Source organism: Pholis gunnellus, assembly GCF_910591455.1.
Source record: "Pholis gunnellus genome assembly, chromosome: 7".
Lineage (NCBI taxonomy): Eukaryota > Metazoa > Chordata > Actinopteri > Perciformes > Pholidae > Pholis > Pholis gunnellus.
Window position 1 is genome coordinate 1,995,738 of NC_136533.1, and position 17,155 is coordinate 2,012,892.

General features: G+C 43.1%; 1 protein-coding gene across 1 annotated transcript in view; it reads right to left on the reverse strand.

The window, feature by feature from the left end:
* cadps2 (Ca++-dependent secretion activator 2) overlaps positions 1 to 17,155 on the reverse strand; it is a 152,883-nt gene that overhangs the window by 8,800 nt on the left and 126,928 nt on the right. Inside the window, exon 22 of the mRNA XM_079163449.1 lies at positions 2,213 to 2,320. Coding sequence (XP_079019575.1) covers positions 2,213 to 2,320 — 108 coding nt within the window. The remainder of the gene's footprint in view (positions 1 to 2,212; positions 2,321 to 17,155) is intronic.

A 17,155-nucleotide genomic window follows, 5' to 3' on the forward strand; every position in this document is an offset into this window, starting at 1 on the left:
CAAAATAAAACAGGCGGAGGTAAAGAGATGCTCAGCATCCGACAGATCTGAGAGCTGTTTGCTAATCTTCAAAAAAAAAAAATCAAAACACGTTTGAGAGCAGAAAGCAGCGGGAACGGAGATGTACTTAACCCAACAAAAACATCTGAGAGAAATAAGACGGGGGAGAAGGAAGAGAAAGCTGGGAATGGATAACAGCTTGTGTTTGAGTGAACGATAACTGAAAGAAACACCGGAGGTGTTCTTGTGTTTGGAGACGTGGAAACAACACGTCGGTGTTCCTGTAGCATGTGAGAGCGTAACAACAGATGAGATATCTGGAGACGTACGTTTATCTGAGCGAGGAGGAACGTTCCTCCTCAGCGTGGCTTCTGTCCGACGAGGCCGTGAACGCAGCTCCCGGGTTGAAACCACTCGGGGAATCAACTGTGGATCGTGATTATGTGTTTATGTCCTCGGCAGGAGAGCCGGCGGTCGGCTGACGGGAGGGAAAGTCACGGCCGCGACGCTCTCATTGACCTCGCTCCAGCTCGTTACCATTTCACGCAGGTTACGTCTCTATAAACATTCGGAAAGCATCTTTAATTCTTCTTATTATATCATATTGTAAGTCAAGAAGAAATGAGGGTTATTTGTTTATATTGTCTGCAATTCATTTTATAAAAACTATACTTACGTTATTTGTCTCTTATCCCGACTAGTGTTCCCGTTAGTTAGCACGTCTTAGATATGATCAACCTTTACTAACAGGCCGTGCACCGCAGTCCTTCAGAGCAGCTGCAATTAAACCTCTTCTGAAGAAGCCCGCTCTCCATCCAGAGGTGCTGGCTAACTATAGACCGATCTCTAACCGTCCCTTCCTCTAAGATCCTTGAGAAAGCAGTCGCAAATCAGTCGTGTGACTTTCTACGTAACAATAGTTTATTTGAGGATTTAGAAAGCATCACAGCACAGAGACAGCTCTGGTCAAGATAACTAAAGACCTCCTAATTGCATGAGACGAAGGACTCGTCTCTGTTCTGGTCTCGTCAGACCGTAGTGCTGCGTTCGACACCTTTGATCCTTACATCCTGTCACATTATTGATCGGCATTAAAGGGACCGCACTAAGCTGGTTTAAGTCCTCTTTATCAGATCGATCTCAGTTTGTATGTGTTAACGATGAAGCCTCGATGAACACTAACGTTAGTCATATATGCAGAAAACACTCTATAAACGTTCATTGCTATGCAGATGATACTCAGTTATATCTATCATTCACGCCTGATGAAACCAACCAGCTCGCTAAACTTAAAGCATGTCTTAAGGTAAGGACATAAAAACCTGGATGACCTGTAACTTCAACATGTTAAAGTCAAACTGAAGTTATTCTATGAGGCCCAGAACACGTCCGAAGTCAATCGTCTAATGATGTCGTTTCTCTAGACTGGCCTTGGCCGAGACTTCCTAGCATACAATGAGCTCCTCGCTCCTCTTCGCTCTCTCCTTCTGTATGAATTAATATCTCATTAACGCTCATTACTGACTTTGCTTCTTCCCCGGAGTCTTTGTGCTTTCCCTCCTCACAGGTTTCATGGATCGTGGTTATATCTGGACCCTGATCCTGCCTCCTGCCCGTGGCCCTGCTGACACCCGCTGCTAATATCATGGTGATTATTATTCACATTACCGTTTCTATTACCGATATCATTAACGCTCATTACTGACTTTGCTCCTTCCCCGGAGTCTTTGTGCTTTCTCTCCTCAGGTTTCATGGATCGTGGTTATATCTGGACCCTGATCCTGCCTCCTGCCCGTGGCCCTGCTGACACCCACTGCTGCTATCGTTATTAGTAGTAGTCGCATTGTTCTGCTTACTGCTCTCATTATATGAATCATTTCATTGAATGTGTTTTTACTCTGATATGTTGTTATCACACTTCGTCCTGATAGAGGACCCTCCTCTGTTGCTCTCTGGTCGCTCCCTCTTTTCTCCCCGTTAAAGGGTTTTTTGGGGAGTTCTTAACTTTGTGTACACAGCGTGTTCCTGTGCAACAAGGGATTATTAGTGACATTACAGGTGTGCTCACTTTTTGAAGTAGTTCATCTGGATCAACCCTTTGCTTCCAATCGTCTGACCTCTTTTTTTAGCGACGCCACCGACGAATCAACGAAAGTAAAACCCGAGTTGGGATCGACTGGAGTCGTCTTTAAGAACAAGGATCGGCACTCACGTCAAACACCTTCTCGATGTACAGCTCGTCGTTGACGCGGTCTCGGAGGATGTCCTGGTTCTGCCGTATGAAGGTGATGTAGGTGTCGGCCAGATCCATCCCTGGTTTCTGCAGGAGAGAGGACACACACACAGGCCTGAAGACGACAAGAAGAGGCGCGGAGGCTGGATATCAAGAACGACACGTCACGCATGCACAACAAGCAGCCTGTGGAGCCTGATGCTGATGTTAACATGGTGCACATCTCACTCCATCCATGCTGGTCATGGATATCTCACTTACAGTGTGAAGCTTAAAATGTAGTCATTCATTTACAGTGAGATGATACAGACCCCCAAATAATAATGCAAACAGGAAAAACAGAAGGCATCACTTCACACCAGCCTGGTTTGGTCCGGCTCAACTGAACCCTGGAGCGTAAAAAAAACAACTAGTTTGGTGTGAACGACGGACTGGAACACTGGCGCTGACCAAACAACAGCTGACTCAAGTGTTCCCATTCAAACCAATCACAGGACGCTTCGTGTGTCATTTAAAGGGTTAAATCCTGTTTTGGTGACGGGTGGACTCGGAGCTGAGTTTCTCTCCTGCACCATTCTTTGTGTTTTTTTTATAATACACATTTTAAAAAATGTAACACTCCACCCCGACAGTTGAAAGTCTCACCAAAGTGTAATCTCCGTGGGCAGGCATTCAAATATTACAATCGCCTCCTCTCCACATGTTGTGAATTTAATGATGTCTGTACTGATGGATCAAGTTTAATCAAGAAGCTTCACTGTAGATGTGTAGAGCTACAGCGGGCGAGGGCAACACAATCTATGAATCAATCAACAAGGACGAAGTGTGTCCTCTCTGCTGAGGACGGAGACAACACGATGGAGGTCAGTCGACCTCGATTAAACGGATTCAGTAAAATGTTCAAACGCCGCCGACGTCTTCGGTTCTGATGTGAATTTCCACTTTGACTTAACTAACGTGACCAATAACTCTTTCAATGTGCAATTATATTAATTTTGAATAAAAGCAAAAACCTACCCTTAAAACCTGAGGGCACATTCTCAAATTTCTTGCCGCGTACTTAAAAAGAATATTTAACAAAAAGTTGTGTTCTTGGCCGCGACACACTCCGGGTTTGTAGCGTTGTGTCAGTTGACAAAGAAAGCAACGCCGGAAGCGATCAAGGCGCAGCAAGTCATTCTGTTCCCGTTAAGTTTAACTGTCACGAGCACTTCAAGGTCAATAAGACATCTCGGTGTGTTTCCGTCGAGTCTGTTCATGTAGTTCAAGAACAAAACATGACTTCAGAGGCTTTAGTGTGGCTCCACTGACCTGCAGTAACTGTTGTGGAGGCAGCTTCATCTCGTTTCACGTTGTATTATTTACCATCACAGTTTCAAGTTCATTTTTCTCTTATTATTTCCCCTTTATGTAAAAGAGAAGTTTCTTAAAGCAGGAGTTTGTTGGGGAATCTTTGCCTAAATCATTCCCTTAATATGACAAATGACAATTAAAATTAAAGCTGCAAGCAGCATTGACCGGGCCCTCGCACATTCACGCACGTCGAGGGTACTGGCAGGACTCTGGAGGACGCTGCCGTGCGTTTCTGTGACCATCAAACACTGCGTGCATGAGTTAGATGATATTTCCTGCGTCGACCAGCAGCGTAACAAGATCGCGTTGACAGGTCTTAAGCCTCAAATGTGTTGAGGGTACCTCCGATACAATCATAAATGAAAGCCTGTTAAGATCATCAAGAAAATGAATGTGCGTGAATGCGCTTCAGGGTTAATAACATAACAGACTGTCAGTTTACTGGGATGGGGTTCAACTCCCTGCAATGTCCTGATTTTATTTGGACTTACATGAAAGTTAAGAAAACAGTAGTATCATTTGCTTTTACTTGAACACTTTAATTTAACACCGTTTTCTTTTTAAGCTCTTCTGTAACTTGTAAAAAAACGACACTATAAATTCATACAAAATTCAAAATGGCTGACTTCTGGTTGGGTTTAGAGCTTAGACCCCTAAGACCTTTTTTTAAGTCTATATGTGATACACCTACTTCCCAAATTTTATACATCTAGGTGTGACGTACTGCGAGGGCTGAATCGTCTAAATATTGTAGGGGGCGCCATCGAGCCGACTTGCCTCTCTGAAGCATTAAAATCACATCAGATCACTACATTCACGCTTTTAAATGTGTGTGACAAGTTTTGTTATGTTTTGAGCATTTTTGGCCCCTCAAAAACACCTTAATTTTTCATGGCGAAGAATGCGTTGCCACGGCAACAGCTTTTCACGAAACAACAAGTTTTGAGTAATTTTTCATCACAAAGTTCTTTAGATTGTACTGACCAATTTTAAAGTTGATTCGATTATTTCCCTAGGAGGAGTTCGTTAAAGTGCAGCGCCTGGAAATGACAAAAACGACACTAGAAATTCAAAATAAATTGAAAATGGGTGACTTCCGGTTGGGTTTAGAGCATGGTCCCAAGAGACTTTTATTTAAGTCCACATGTGACACATGTGCCCACCAAATTTTGGAAATCTATGTGAAACGTAGTGCGAGGGCTGCTTCGGCGAAATGTTGTAGGGGGCGCTATTGAGCCGATTTGCCACTCTGAACGAATAAAAGCATATTATATAACTACATTTTGGGCTTGTAATCTGCGTACAGAATTTGCTTATGTTTCGAGCTTTTTTAGCCTCTCAAAATGAGCTTCGTTTTTCACGGCGAAGACTGCGTTGCCACGGCAACGGCGTTTGACGAAACATCAAAAGCTTCATGAACTGGCATTATGAACTTCTTATATTTGTGTGGAAGTAGTTTGATGTTGATCTGATTTACCTACTAAGAGAAACAAGGCAAAGTATAAAGACTTTAACTTACTGTTACCAGTAGGTGGCGCTATGACTATGATTAAAAATTGGCCTGCAGATGTCTTCAGGCCTGGAGTCTAATCAAACATGTGAAACCTGGTAAAGATCTGATGATGTGGATTCGAGTTACATCAGTTTATTCGTTCATGGCGAAGGATCGAAATTCGCCGAGCCGCCACGTCGCCGCCCTTCGACAACTTCTTACAATCTTCACAATGAAGCATGATCAAGGTCTTAAGGCTTTCCTGGCAACATTTGAGAGGGATCTGATTAATCTGTGAGGAGCAGGATGTCAAAGTACAAAACGTACAACTTCCAGTTGCCAATAGGTGGCGCTCTTACTATGATTCAAAATTTTCATATAGATGTGCTCTGAGTCAGGATGATATGACATATGAGAGATTTGGAGCAGATTAGACAATGTACGGCCGAGTTACAACAACTTCCTTTTTCATGGCGAATGGTGTTTTTTTAACGCCACGCCACGGATACATAGTACGATAACTTTTTGATCTTTGAGTAACATTTCACTGCCAAGGTCTCAAGAGCATACTGACCAAGTCTGAAGTCGATCGGGTTCAATCTCTAGGAGGAGTTCGTTAAAGTATGATGCCTTGAAACGGTCCAAAAACGTCATATACTTCAAAATGGCCGACTTCCTGTTTGGTTTAGTGAAAAATTCCAAGAGGATTTTTTGTACGCCCCATCACGTTCCACATACCTACCAAGTTTCATACAGCTCGGTGAAACCCAATGTTGGGGCTACTCAATAGGGGGCGCTAGCGAGCCAATATTTCATAACGCAGCTGGACACCCCAATCAGACTGCAATTTTCACAAATTCTGGCTTGCGTGCAAAATTTCAAAATGTTGCCAGAATCCCAAGCACCTCCTTTTTGCGACAAAAGAGTAAAAATAATAATAATAATAATAATAAACATTACGATTACAATAGGTCCTCCGCTCCGACTACGTCGGTGCTCGGGCCCTAATAAACATTACGATTACAATAGGTCCTCCGCTCCGACTACGTCGGTGCTCGGGCCCTAATAATAAACATTACGATTACAATAGGTCCTCCGCTCCGACTACGTCGGTGCTCGGGCCCTAATTAAAGCTGCAAGCAGCATTGACCGGGCCCTCGCACATTCACGCACGTCGAGGGTACTGGCAGGACTCTGGAGGACGCTGCCGTGCGTTTCTGTGACCATCAAACACTGCGTGCATGAGTTAGCTGATATTTCCTGCGTCGACCAGCAGCGTAACAAGATCGCGTTGACAGGTGTTAAGCCTCAAATGTGTTGAGGGTACCTCCAATACAATCATAAATGAAAGCCTGTTAAGATCATCAAGAAAATGAATGTGCGTGAATGCGCTTCAGGGTTAGTAACATAACAGACTGTCAGTTTATTGGGATGGGGTTCAACTCCCTGCAGTGTCCTGCTGATTGGATTTGGACTTAGATGAAAGTTAACAAAACAGTAGAATCATGTGCTATTACATGAACACATTAATTTAACACTGTTTTCATTTTAAGCTCTTCTGCAACATAAGATTGTAGTCTGAAGCATTCACTCTGACATTTAACCTGATTCTCAAGTAGAAGCTCTGGACAGATCATTTATACTAATGTCGACTGACATGGTTTGAAAACCCACTGTTATCTAACTTTTGCTCTCCAAGCATCTTAGTTTGCACATATTTAGATCAGAGAAGTCTTTTTCTCATGGTGTGCCCACAAACCCTTTTAATAAGTTCAGTGTTTGGGCCGCTGTATTTATAGAATCCAGCTTACGTCCGTGCTTATCAGTAGGGGGCGCTATGACTATGAGTTAATATTGGCATGCAGAAGTCCTAAAGTCATGACAGTCAACAAGCATGTCAAGTTTGGGACAGTTTTGACAAAGTACAGTCCAGTTACAACAGCTTGATGGATAATGGTGAACCATGTAAAATGGCTGCCACACCAAATCCACGTCGTTTGATGAAACCTAAAGGTTTTAGTAACTTTTAATCACTAAGGTTTTGAGATAGTTCTGACCAAATTCTAAGTTGATCTGATTAATTCCCTAGGAGGAGTTCGTTAAAGTAGAGCGCCTGGAAATTGCACAAACGACACTATAAATTCATACAAAATTCAAAATGGCTGACTTCTGGTTGGGTTTAGAGCTTAGACCCCTAAGACCTTTTTTTAAGTCTATATGTGATACACCTACTTCCCAAATTTTATACATCTAGGTGAGACGTACTGCGAGGGCTGCATCGGCGAAATATTGTAGGGGGCGCTATTGAGCCGACTTGCCACTCTGACACATTAAAGTCACATCAGATAACTACATTCATGATTTTAAATGTGTTTGACAAGTTTTGTTATGTTTTGATCATTTTTAGCCCCTCAAAAACACCTTCATTTTTCATGGCGAAGAATGCGTTGCCACGGCAACAGCTTTTCACGAAACAACAAGTTTTGAGTAACTTTTCATCACAAAGGTCTTTAGATTGTACTGACCAATTTTGAAGTTGATTCGATTATTTCCCTAGGAGGAGTTCGTTAAAGTGCAGCGCCTGGAAATGACAAAAACGACACTAGAAATTCAAAATAAATTCAAAATGGGTGACTTCCGGTTGGGTTTAGAGCATGGTCCCAAGAGACTTTTATTTAAGTCCACATGTTATACATGTGCCCACCAAATTGTGTAAGTCTATGTGAAACGTAGTGCGAGGGCTGCTTCGTCGAAATGTTGTAGGGGGCGCTATTGAGCCGATTTGCCACTCTGAATGAATAAAATCATATTATATAACTACATTTTGGGCTTGTAATCTGCGTGCAGAGTTTGCTTATGTTTCGAGCTTTTTAAGCCTCTCAAAACGACCTTCGTTTTTCACGGCGAAGACTGCGTCGCCACGGCAACGGCGTTTGACGAAACATCAAAAGCTTCATGAACTGGCATTATGAACTTCTTACATTTGTGTGGAAGTAGTTTGATGTTGATCTGATTTACCTACTAAGAGAAACAAGGCAAAGTATAAAGTCTTTAACTTACTGTTACCAGTAGGTGGCGCTATGACTATGATTAAAAATTGGCCTGCAGATGTCTTCAGGCCTGGAGTCTAATCAAACATGTGAAATCTGGTAAAGATCTGATGATGTGGAGTCGAGTTACATCAGTTTATTCGTTCATGGCGAAGGATCGAAATTCGCCGAGCCGCTACGTCGCCGCCCTTCGACAACTTCTTACAATCTTCACAATGAAGCATGATCAAGGTCTTAAGGCTTTCCTGGCAACATTTGAGAGGGATCTGATTAATCTGTGAGGAGCAGGATGTCAAAGTACAAAACGTACAACTTCCAGTTGCCAATAGGTGGCGCTCTTACTATGATTCAAAATTTTCATATAGATGTGTTCTGAGTCAGGATGATATGACATATGAGAGATTTGGAGCAGATTAGACAATGTACGGCCGAGTTACAACAACTTCCTTTTTCATGGCGAATGGTGTTTTTTTGACGCCACGCCACGGATACATAGTACGATAACTTTTTGATCTTTGAGTATCATTTCACTGCCAAGGTCTCAAGAGCATACTGACCAAGTCTGAAGTCGATCGGGTTCAATCTCTAGGAGGAGTTTGTTAAAGTATGATGCCTTGAAACGGTCCAAAAACGTCATACACTTCAAAATGGCCGACTTCCTGTTTGGTTTAGTGAAAAATTCCAAGAGGATTTTTTGTACGCCCCATCACGTTCCACATACCTACCAAATTTCATACAGCTCGGTGAAACCCAATGTTGGGGCTACTCAATAGGGGGCGCTAGCGAGCCAATATTTCATAACGCAGCTGGACACCCCAATCAGACTGCAATTTTCACAAATTCTGGCTTGCGTGCAAAATTTCAAAATGTTGCCAGAATCCCAAGCACCTCCTTTTTGCGACAAAAGAGTAAAAATAATAATAATAATAATAATAAACATTACGATTACAATAGGTCCTCCGCTCCGACTCCGTCGGTGCTCGGGCCCTAATGACTTTGTTCACACAGTTTTCTTCACTGTTGCCTTGAAGTCAGACATCTCTGTTCGTGCACTTGGCAATTTTGAGATTTTGGGCTATTTTCTTATCTAGTGGAAAGAAAACATCCAAAATACACATTTAGGTGTTTATGGTATTACTTTGTATATTTGCGTGTTCATTAGATAATGCCTCATTTGTTTAAACATAACATTTCAGAAAACTTGTAATACAAAAGCTAATTATCTGTAATTTAACAAAACATTTCTTTAAAGGACATTTTCTCTAAATTACTTTGAAATGAGTGGAATCAAAAATCAGACGTTTCCCCAAACACTGATTTCACCACAAAAACTAACAGAATGTAACATATTAAGTTAAATATGCATATTTAAGCAACGATTTATTAAAAGCATTTTCCTCACCGACGCTACATGTTCCATGTGTGTGTCTATCGAGGACAACGCGGGAACACACGGGCGGAAAGAAGAAGATAAAACACCGGAGTCACCAGCGGCTTTGGGGAGCGGCAGCACCGGAGGAGACGTGACCTGCAGTGGAAGCAGCTGTCGGTCGGGCTGGGAGAGGCCAGAGGCAGGAGGAAGCGGGTGAAGCCCTGTTCATTCACACTCCCCGTTGTCAGGGGACATTACAAGTGTAATGCTTATTGTAATTGCTTTGACATCTTTCACACCCGTTTTCTCTGAGCCGTGCGTGCGTCTTGGGGGGAGTGGGGATGGGGGGGCCACGGCACGGCAGGTCCCCCGTGGAAAAACAAGGAAATGGATCCTCGGAGAAAACACAGAAACCTTTTGGCTTCACTTAAAAAGGCAAAAAGGAGGCAGGATGGAGACTTGTTCAGAAATAAATAAATACATTTGGGATTGTAACCTTTTTTCTGTTATCAAGGACAACACAGAGGAATACAAACTGTCACATGTTTGTGGGAAAAAAAATCACTGACAACATCACGCAAGAGCCTTGAGTTTTTTGGGGTTTGTGCAAAAGAGGCAAACTGTGGGAAAGCGGACCCACCGGACCGCTACTGCTCTCAACGGCGTTTCACCGCGACACAAGAGGCCTCTGATGGAGATGACTGTGCTCATTCCAGGACATCTTTAGCGGCAATCCAGCTGGTATTACGGACAGGGATTGCGCCAAATCCATATCTTAAAGCTGCATTCACTCTAGTGTCCACCAGGGGGCGACTCCTCTGGTTGTATAGAAGTCTATGAGAAAATGACTCTACTTCTCTCTTGATTTATTACCTCAGTAAACATTGTAAACATCAGTTTATATGTTAATAGTTAAACCAATGGGTGACGTCACGGCGACTACGTCCACTTATTATCGTCTATGATTTTACCCCAATAACGCAGCATTGAGTTTGAAGAGACAATGCTAACAGAGTACTGTTAACCCGTTGCTCTTTTCCAGACTTCAATAACAAACCTTAAACCGCTGCGGGTCAAACAAGCTAGCAAGCACGTCAGCTGTAGCAAATAAACCAAACATGCTAAACAGTTCAACGTTATTCAACCGTTCAAAAAAGAAAAGTCATCCAAGCTGCTTGTGCTGCTGTATGACGTATCCTCATACAACGATTTTGTGCGCTTTCCTACGAAAGTCCAGCAACACGTGTCAATTCTCGCTCGTTACATTAAAACTTTTCAAAATAAACTTTAATCTTCACAGGAAGCTAATTAGTTAGGTTTAGGCAACACAAATACGTAGTTAGACCAATAAATCAACGTTGACTTCTCATTTCACACGGTGAATGAAAAGCGTTCTCGTGGGTCAAAGCTCGCCGTTTGTTGGATCATTTCCCAGGATATTTGACTGAAGTGTTTTCCAGCTTTTCCAGTCAACTAACTGGTGAATATTTTTGAAGAGTAAAAAAAACTCCACATTCTGTGTCTGTGGTAACATGAAACAGCAGTAAGCGGAGCCTCTCTTGATAAATGGAAGTCAAATGTTATTTCAGAGGCCTCGAACAGCAAGTGACAGACTGAGATCAGTCAGAGACGCTCGGCTGTAATTCAGACGGACCGCTCGACAAGAACACCTGCAGATACCAGGGGTTAAAGTGGGGTCACATGGCCGCGAGGGGATCTGGAGTGTGTGTGTGTGTGTGTGGGCGCAGGAGAAGGAGGGGCGGTGTGAGTGTTATGTGCGACCACAGAGGAGGGGTCAGGCCTGTCAGAATCCTCGTAATCCTCTGGAGCGAGCGGAGCGGCGCGAGTGTTGGCAGATCGAGGATGATCGTCGGATTGACGATCCGAATTCTTGAAGAGACCGAAGCCGACGCGTGTCTCACACCGGGTGCGTTGCGGTTCTCCTCGTGTCGCGTCTCTGATCCGTTCCAGACACTTCCAGGTCCAAGTCCTCGTTGATGCGGATACGTTTCAAAACTGGGTTTGAATGTCATGAGATTTTATGTCCATATTAGCGTTTTTAACGAAAAAAAAATCAGAAAGGTCTGCAGCGTCGTCGGCATCATCAGTGAGCGACCTGAGAAACTGGTTTCATCTGGTTGCACATTGGTGATCTATCCGAACTCTTTACAGTGAGTCCTTCCCCACTTGTCTCGACGTATCTTACAAAAAAACGTTATTCCTCATTTTTCATGCGTTTTCCGACGAAGGTCCAGCAACACGTGTCAATTTCCAATTGTCGTATGCATACCATTTTTTCAAAATAAACTTCCGTCTTCACAGGAAACGAGTTAGCTAGGTTTAGGAAAAGATTGTGTTTTGGATTAATTTATGTGATGTTTATTGTTGAGGTTGGAGTTAAAAACTAGCATCTCTGACCTCAAATGTCTGCTCCTCAAGGTTTAAATCACATCTAACCAGTTATGTATGCTGATTAATATAAAAACAACAACAACAAAAGACACAAAGCTGGAAATCAAACAAATCTTTTTGTAAGTCGTGTTTCTTTCCTTGGTTTGACATCAGAACAAACATGAAACCGAAAAGCAGGAAATCAAACCTTCTGGTCCGGGGCTCCTTGTACGTTTTATTTCCACTGAATCTTAATTCTGCAGCAAATACACTTCAATCAACAGAGTGCTTCTAACTCTGACTGCACGAAGTCGGCTCCTATACAAATAAAAAAGGTTTTCAAAGTTTGTTGTGGAAGAACTTGACTGGAGTCTTGAACCTCAACCCCTCCCAACACTTTCAGACAAGTATAGGAACCCAAACAGAGCGAGTCAAAAAATACATGTGCACCACTGTGGAGAGGGTCAAAGCCAGAGAAAAATCTGTACTACACCATTCAAGATTGTGTGTGTGTGTGCGTGTGTGTGTGTCACTGGCAACATATTACTGCCCTTGTTGTCACTTGAGACATCAATCTTCGCCTCCTTCCATCCCCTCAAGGCTCAGTCTCAATCATTTACCTCTTTTCTCTCCTTCTGACGAGGTGACAAAGCAGCCTGACAGATCGGAGACGCCGGCACAGTTCCAGCCACCGAGATTAAGGCTTCAACACGACAGGAAAGAAAAGGAAGGAGAAGAAAAAAAAAACACAACACTCCCTACATACAAGCAGCTCAGCGCTCTTGTCACGCTCGGCCTGTTTAGTCTCCTCCACTTGTAGCCAAACACCAGTAATCCCCCTCCGCAGCCGGGATAATGGCCGCCTGGTTGCTCGTCAACATTTGATAACAACAAAATTGAGAGTGTAAAATTAAGCGGCGTTCGGATACAGGCGGGGACGGGGGGGGGGGGGGGGGGGGCGGTGAAATGCCAGGTAATTACACAGAGCTACTGGCCTCGCTTCCTGCACTGGATTAATTTCATTTCTACCAGGTGCTCGGTGTGTGTGTGTGTGTGTGTGTGTGTGTGTGTGTGTGTGTGTGTGCAAATACGTGCGTTTGCACAAAATCCCTCTATAATTCAAAATCACTCCGTTTATGAGGTTAATATTCAGCACGTCACTGTACATCCACTGTGAGCGGCAATAAAGACTTCATTTACTGACCATCAGCAGCCATGTTGTTGCTTCTATTGTCTGAGCAACAGTCCAAAAAAAAAACTAAAATATATAATTTATTATCATATAACAAATTAGGAAAAGCAGCAGATTGTCATATTTGAGAAACCGGAAACATTTTCAATCAATCATCCTAAAAGTAACAAACGCTCAGTTGTTACATTTCTGTTGATCCATTATTTGATGAATTAATCATTTAAAATCGGCCAAAAATATTCAGTAAACAGGATTTTATTTTGCAGTAAATATCCTTTACTCTCATGCTTTAAAACATTTTTTTTTACATAAAGAACCATGAAATTTATAAACCTGTTTATATTTAATTTAAAGACGTCGTTTTTCCACATGTGAACTTTGATATTTTAAATATCTCCACATGTTGACGAGACGGAACCATTGACAGCAGATGTACGAGCTGAATATTAACCTCATGAGCAGACGTATTTAAATCAGAGGGATTCTGTGCAATGCATCATGGGCAACATGTAAATGACATGAGACGGTTAAACAGCTCCGAGGGTCGTGTGCTTTAATAAAGCAGTTTCACACGCTTGGATTTTTATGGTGCAACAGCAAAAGAAGACTAAATATTTCTCTGATCTTTGATCTTTTACATCAAACAGCATTTAGTTTCTTTGGGGCATTTTTTGACTCAAACCAGAGACTTTGTGGTTTTTACGCGGTCGACAGCTTGAACCACCGACAAGAGCGAGTTCATTTGTTTCTAGTTTGCTTTTCTTCCTGCAGGGCTGTGTGGCGTTAAAGACGGTGAGGAGCCGTGCCACGATGCTGATGAAGAGGATGATGATGATGATGACGACTCCCCCGATGTTTGTGTTCCTGCTCTTCCAGCGCTGCATATGTTCGGTACGAGCGCGTGTGGCTGTCAGTCGCTGGCGTCTTTGGCTGCGTGCGGGCGTGAACGCGTCGCTCCCGCTGAAACGCGCGTGAGTCGGTGTGATAAACACCTCGTGAAGAACGCCGACGCTCCGCAGAAATAAGACTTCACGCTTCAGGTCAGAGTCCTGCGACGTGAAACAGGCCGACCGGCACCTTGAACTACCGCACACCTGTACACCTGTACACCTGTACACCTGTACACCTGTACACCTGTACACCTGTTCACATGATATGAGGAATGACAGTAGACACACACAATAACTATGTCTTTCACAATCACACTCAAGAAATGAGAATTCTTGGGAAAATATAAAATCACTCGAGTAAAAACCTGTTTCTACCGCGTCACATCTTATCAGGATGAACTAGAGTAAAACTAATTAACTGTATTTCAGGTTATGGACAGAATAGTGACAACAGCAAAAACTACATCCATCCATCTTTCCCTCCCCCCTCCCTCCATCTTTTCATTAATTCCTACGTCCATCCTTTCATCCTGGTTCCTGGTTCTCCGTCACTTTGGCCGTACAGACACTCAGATAAAACATAAATGTTAAAAATGTACTTTATGAGTCTGAAATTGTAGATTCTCCCAGGCAGGAATAAGCAGTAATATTTACTAATGATTACAGGTGCAGCGTATATGAATGAAGTGACGCGGTGCAGGTCTGTATTCAGGAGGTCGATCCTTGTGTTTGGCTCTATCTGACTAAAGATGATCAAATCTAATGAGGAGTAACGTGGAGCCTGCAGCATCATTCTGGTGGCGGTTATAGTGACGGGACCTTTAACGTGTTATGGGGCCGTTATTCCTCTGGATCGTAGAACGCACCTTACAGATACAGTTGAAGTAGACGTTGAGTTTACTTCATAGTCAGATAATAAAAAACAAGCAGAGGTTTATGCTTTCAAATCTGTTGAAGATGGAAAAGCAAGAAAGACAGAAAGGCTTCTCCTGAGAGAATAACTTACAAAACTATCAAGAAAAGTCCAAAAGTAATTTTCATGTTGAATGAAATCTATAAACGTATAAAGCAAAGACTTGCAGCTGTAGGTTGATTTAAAAGTATTTATTTTACTAGAATACAGAGAAAGAAACGTCTTCATAATATAAACTCTCGGAGTGTGTGTGTGTGTGTGTGTGTGTGTGTGTGTGTGTGTGTGGGGGGGGGGGGGGGGCTCGTCATCGCACCTGGTGAGGAGGCTTACCTGCGTCAGGTTCCCTCCACACAAAAGACCAAAAAGGCCAAGGTAGCGGTTACATTATAATTTCAGGGGGGGCAGGGAGTCTGGACGGAAACCAGAGAGCATGATGGGATATGTGGGACGTACCGCGGCGGGGCAGAGGATTAGGAGGTGCTGCTCTTTATCTCAGCTCATTAATGACTCACGTGGGACGTCCTCACATCTGTGTCTCACATACAAAACACACAAACGCAGGAATCTTTCTACAGAAAAAGCCCCGTTTAACATTCTTATTCTGGACTCTAAACGTGGTGATTGTGAACCTATAAATACATCATCATGTTGCATATAGAATTGTATTATTCCACACATGCTCAGAAATCTCATTTTTACTCATTTAGATGTAAATTGAAGTTGAAATGAAGGGACCGAACGACGTCCAGAAGGATTGCTACATTAGTTTTTGTCATTTAAAAATAACAAAATGTGTAGAAAAGAAATCGAGGGCTGACCCATAATCTGCCCCAATGAGTAGAGAATCTATAGACTGATACAAAAACCATCTGCAGATCTGCCGGCATCTTGTTACTTTGCCGTGTTCAAGATGTTTCTAGGAGCCGGATCTTCAACAAGCATTCAAGAGGAAGCTACGGAAATTGCAGACACAGCAAAAAAGCAAACATTGCGAGGCTAAAACACGGAGCGGACAAAGCTAGCGCTCCAAAGCTAGCGCTCCAAAGCTAGCTCTCCAAAGCTAGCTCTCTAAAGCTCGCGCTCCAAAGCTCGCGCTCCAAAGCTAGCGCTCCAAAGCTAGCGCTCCAAAACGAGAGTGAATCACCGCTCTGAGCCCTGATGTTTGGAGATTACTGGTCCCAGCAAAGAAATCGTTCGCCACTCAACCCTCGTTAAAAAAACAAATAAAACGGTGGATTTACATTTTTACACTTTGGTTTTGTCCGGATTATCCAACCAAGATATAACGTGTTGGTCTGTGAGCTTCAGATGTTCTGGGATTTGGATTTTGTTGCCTTTGGACGGATGCCGGCTAGCTGTATCCAGTCTTTAATGCTAAGCTAAGCTAACTGGCTGCTCTCAGCAGTCGAGTGGTGTCAATCTGCTCTTCTAAAGGCCTTTAATTTGCATGTCGAGATACATTTTTTAAATGTTGAACCTTTTAGCTCCCTTAAAACTTCTGGATAAAAACAAAACAAAAGTTACAGTTACAGGTCTGTGACGAGACGTGAAATCTGTTCTCGTGAGTCAAAGTTGTGCTGCACATCCGCCACCTTACTTTCCTCTTTGTGTTCACAAAGGACGCACAACTTCCTGCGCTGCCACCGAAACATTTGCACAGGAAGGCTGCAAATCGAGCGCCGCAGAATCCTCCAGCAACGACGTCTGTCTCAGGATACCGGATTCTCATTTACATAAAAAAACATCGCCACCATCAGAAGACTTGTTTAGTAACATTCAATAGGAAATGTAATTTCATCGTAGACGTCTAAAGCATTTCATTTCCAGCCAAACTGCTCCGGGTAAGAGAGGAACCGTTCGTTTCCTTTCTGCTCCTCCGTGTTTTGGTGGTTTTTGGATTGAAGCCTGAGAGGCTTGAAAAAACTGATTTGAAATATCTTTAATCCCAGCGGATGCTTTTAAAAACTAAATTCATATTAGAGAGATGAAAAAACAAACAAATCACAGAGGAATTGTACTTTGTTAATTTGGAGCTGTTAATCACTTTAGAAAGTGACGGGTCAGCTCGTCTTTGAGATCTAATTCTGGAGATTAAACCTCTCTCTCTCTCTCCTTCACACCTCCAACACCGCCAAAACGTTAACGCCTCATCACCTCCACACTTTAACTCCTGCACGGTACACGTCTCCTCCTCCTCCTCCTCCTCGTCCTCCTCCTCCTCCTCTGATCTTTGCCACATCGCCGTCGTTCATTAACCGCTCGACACCCC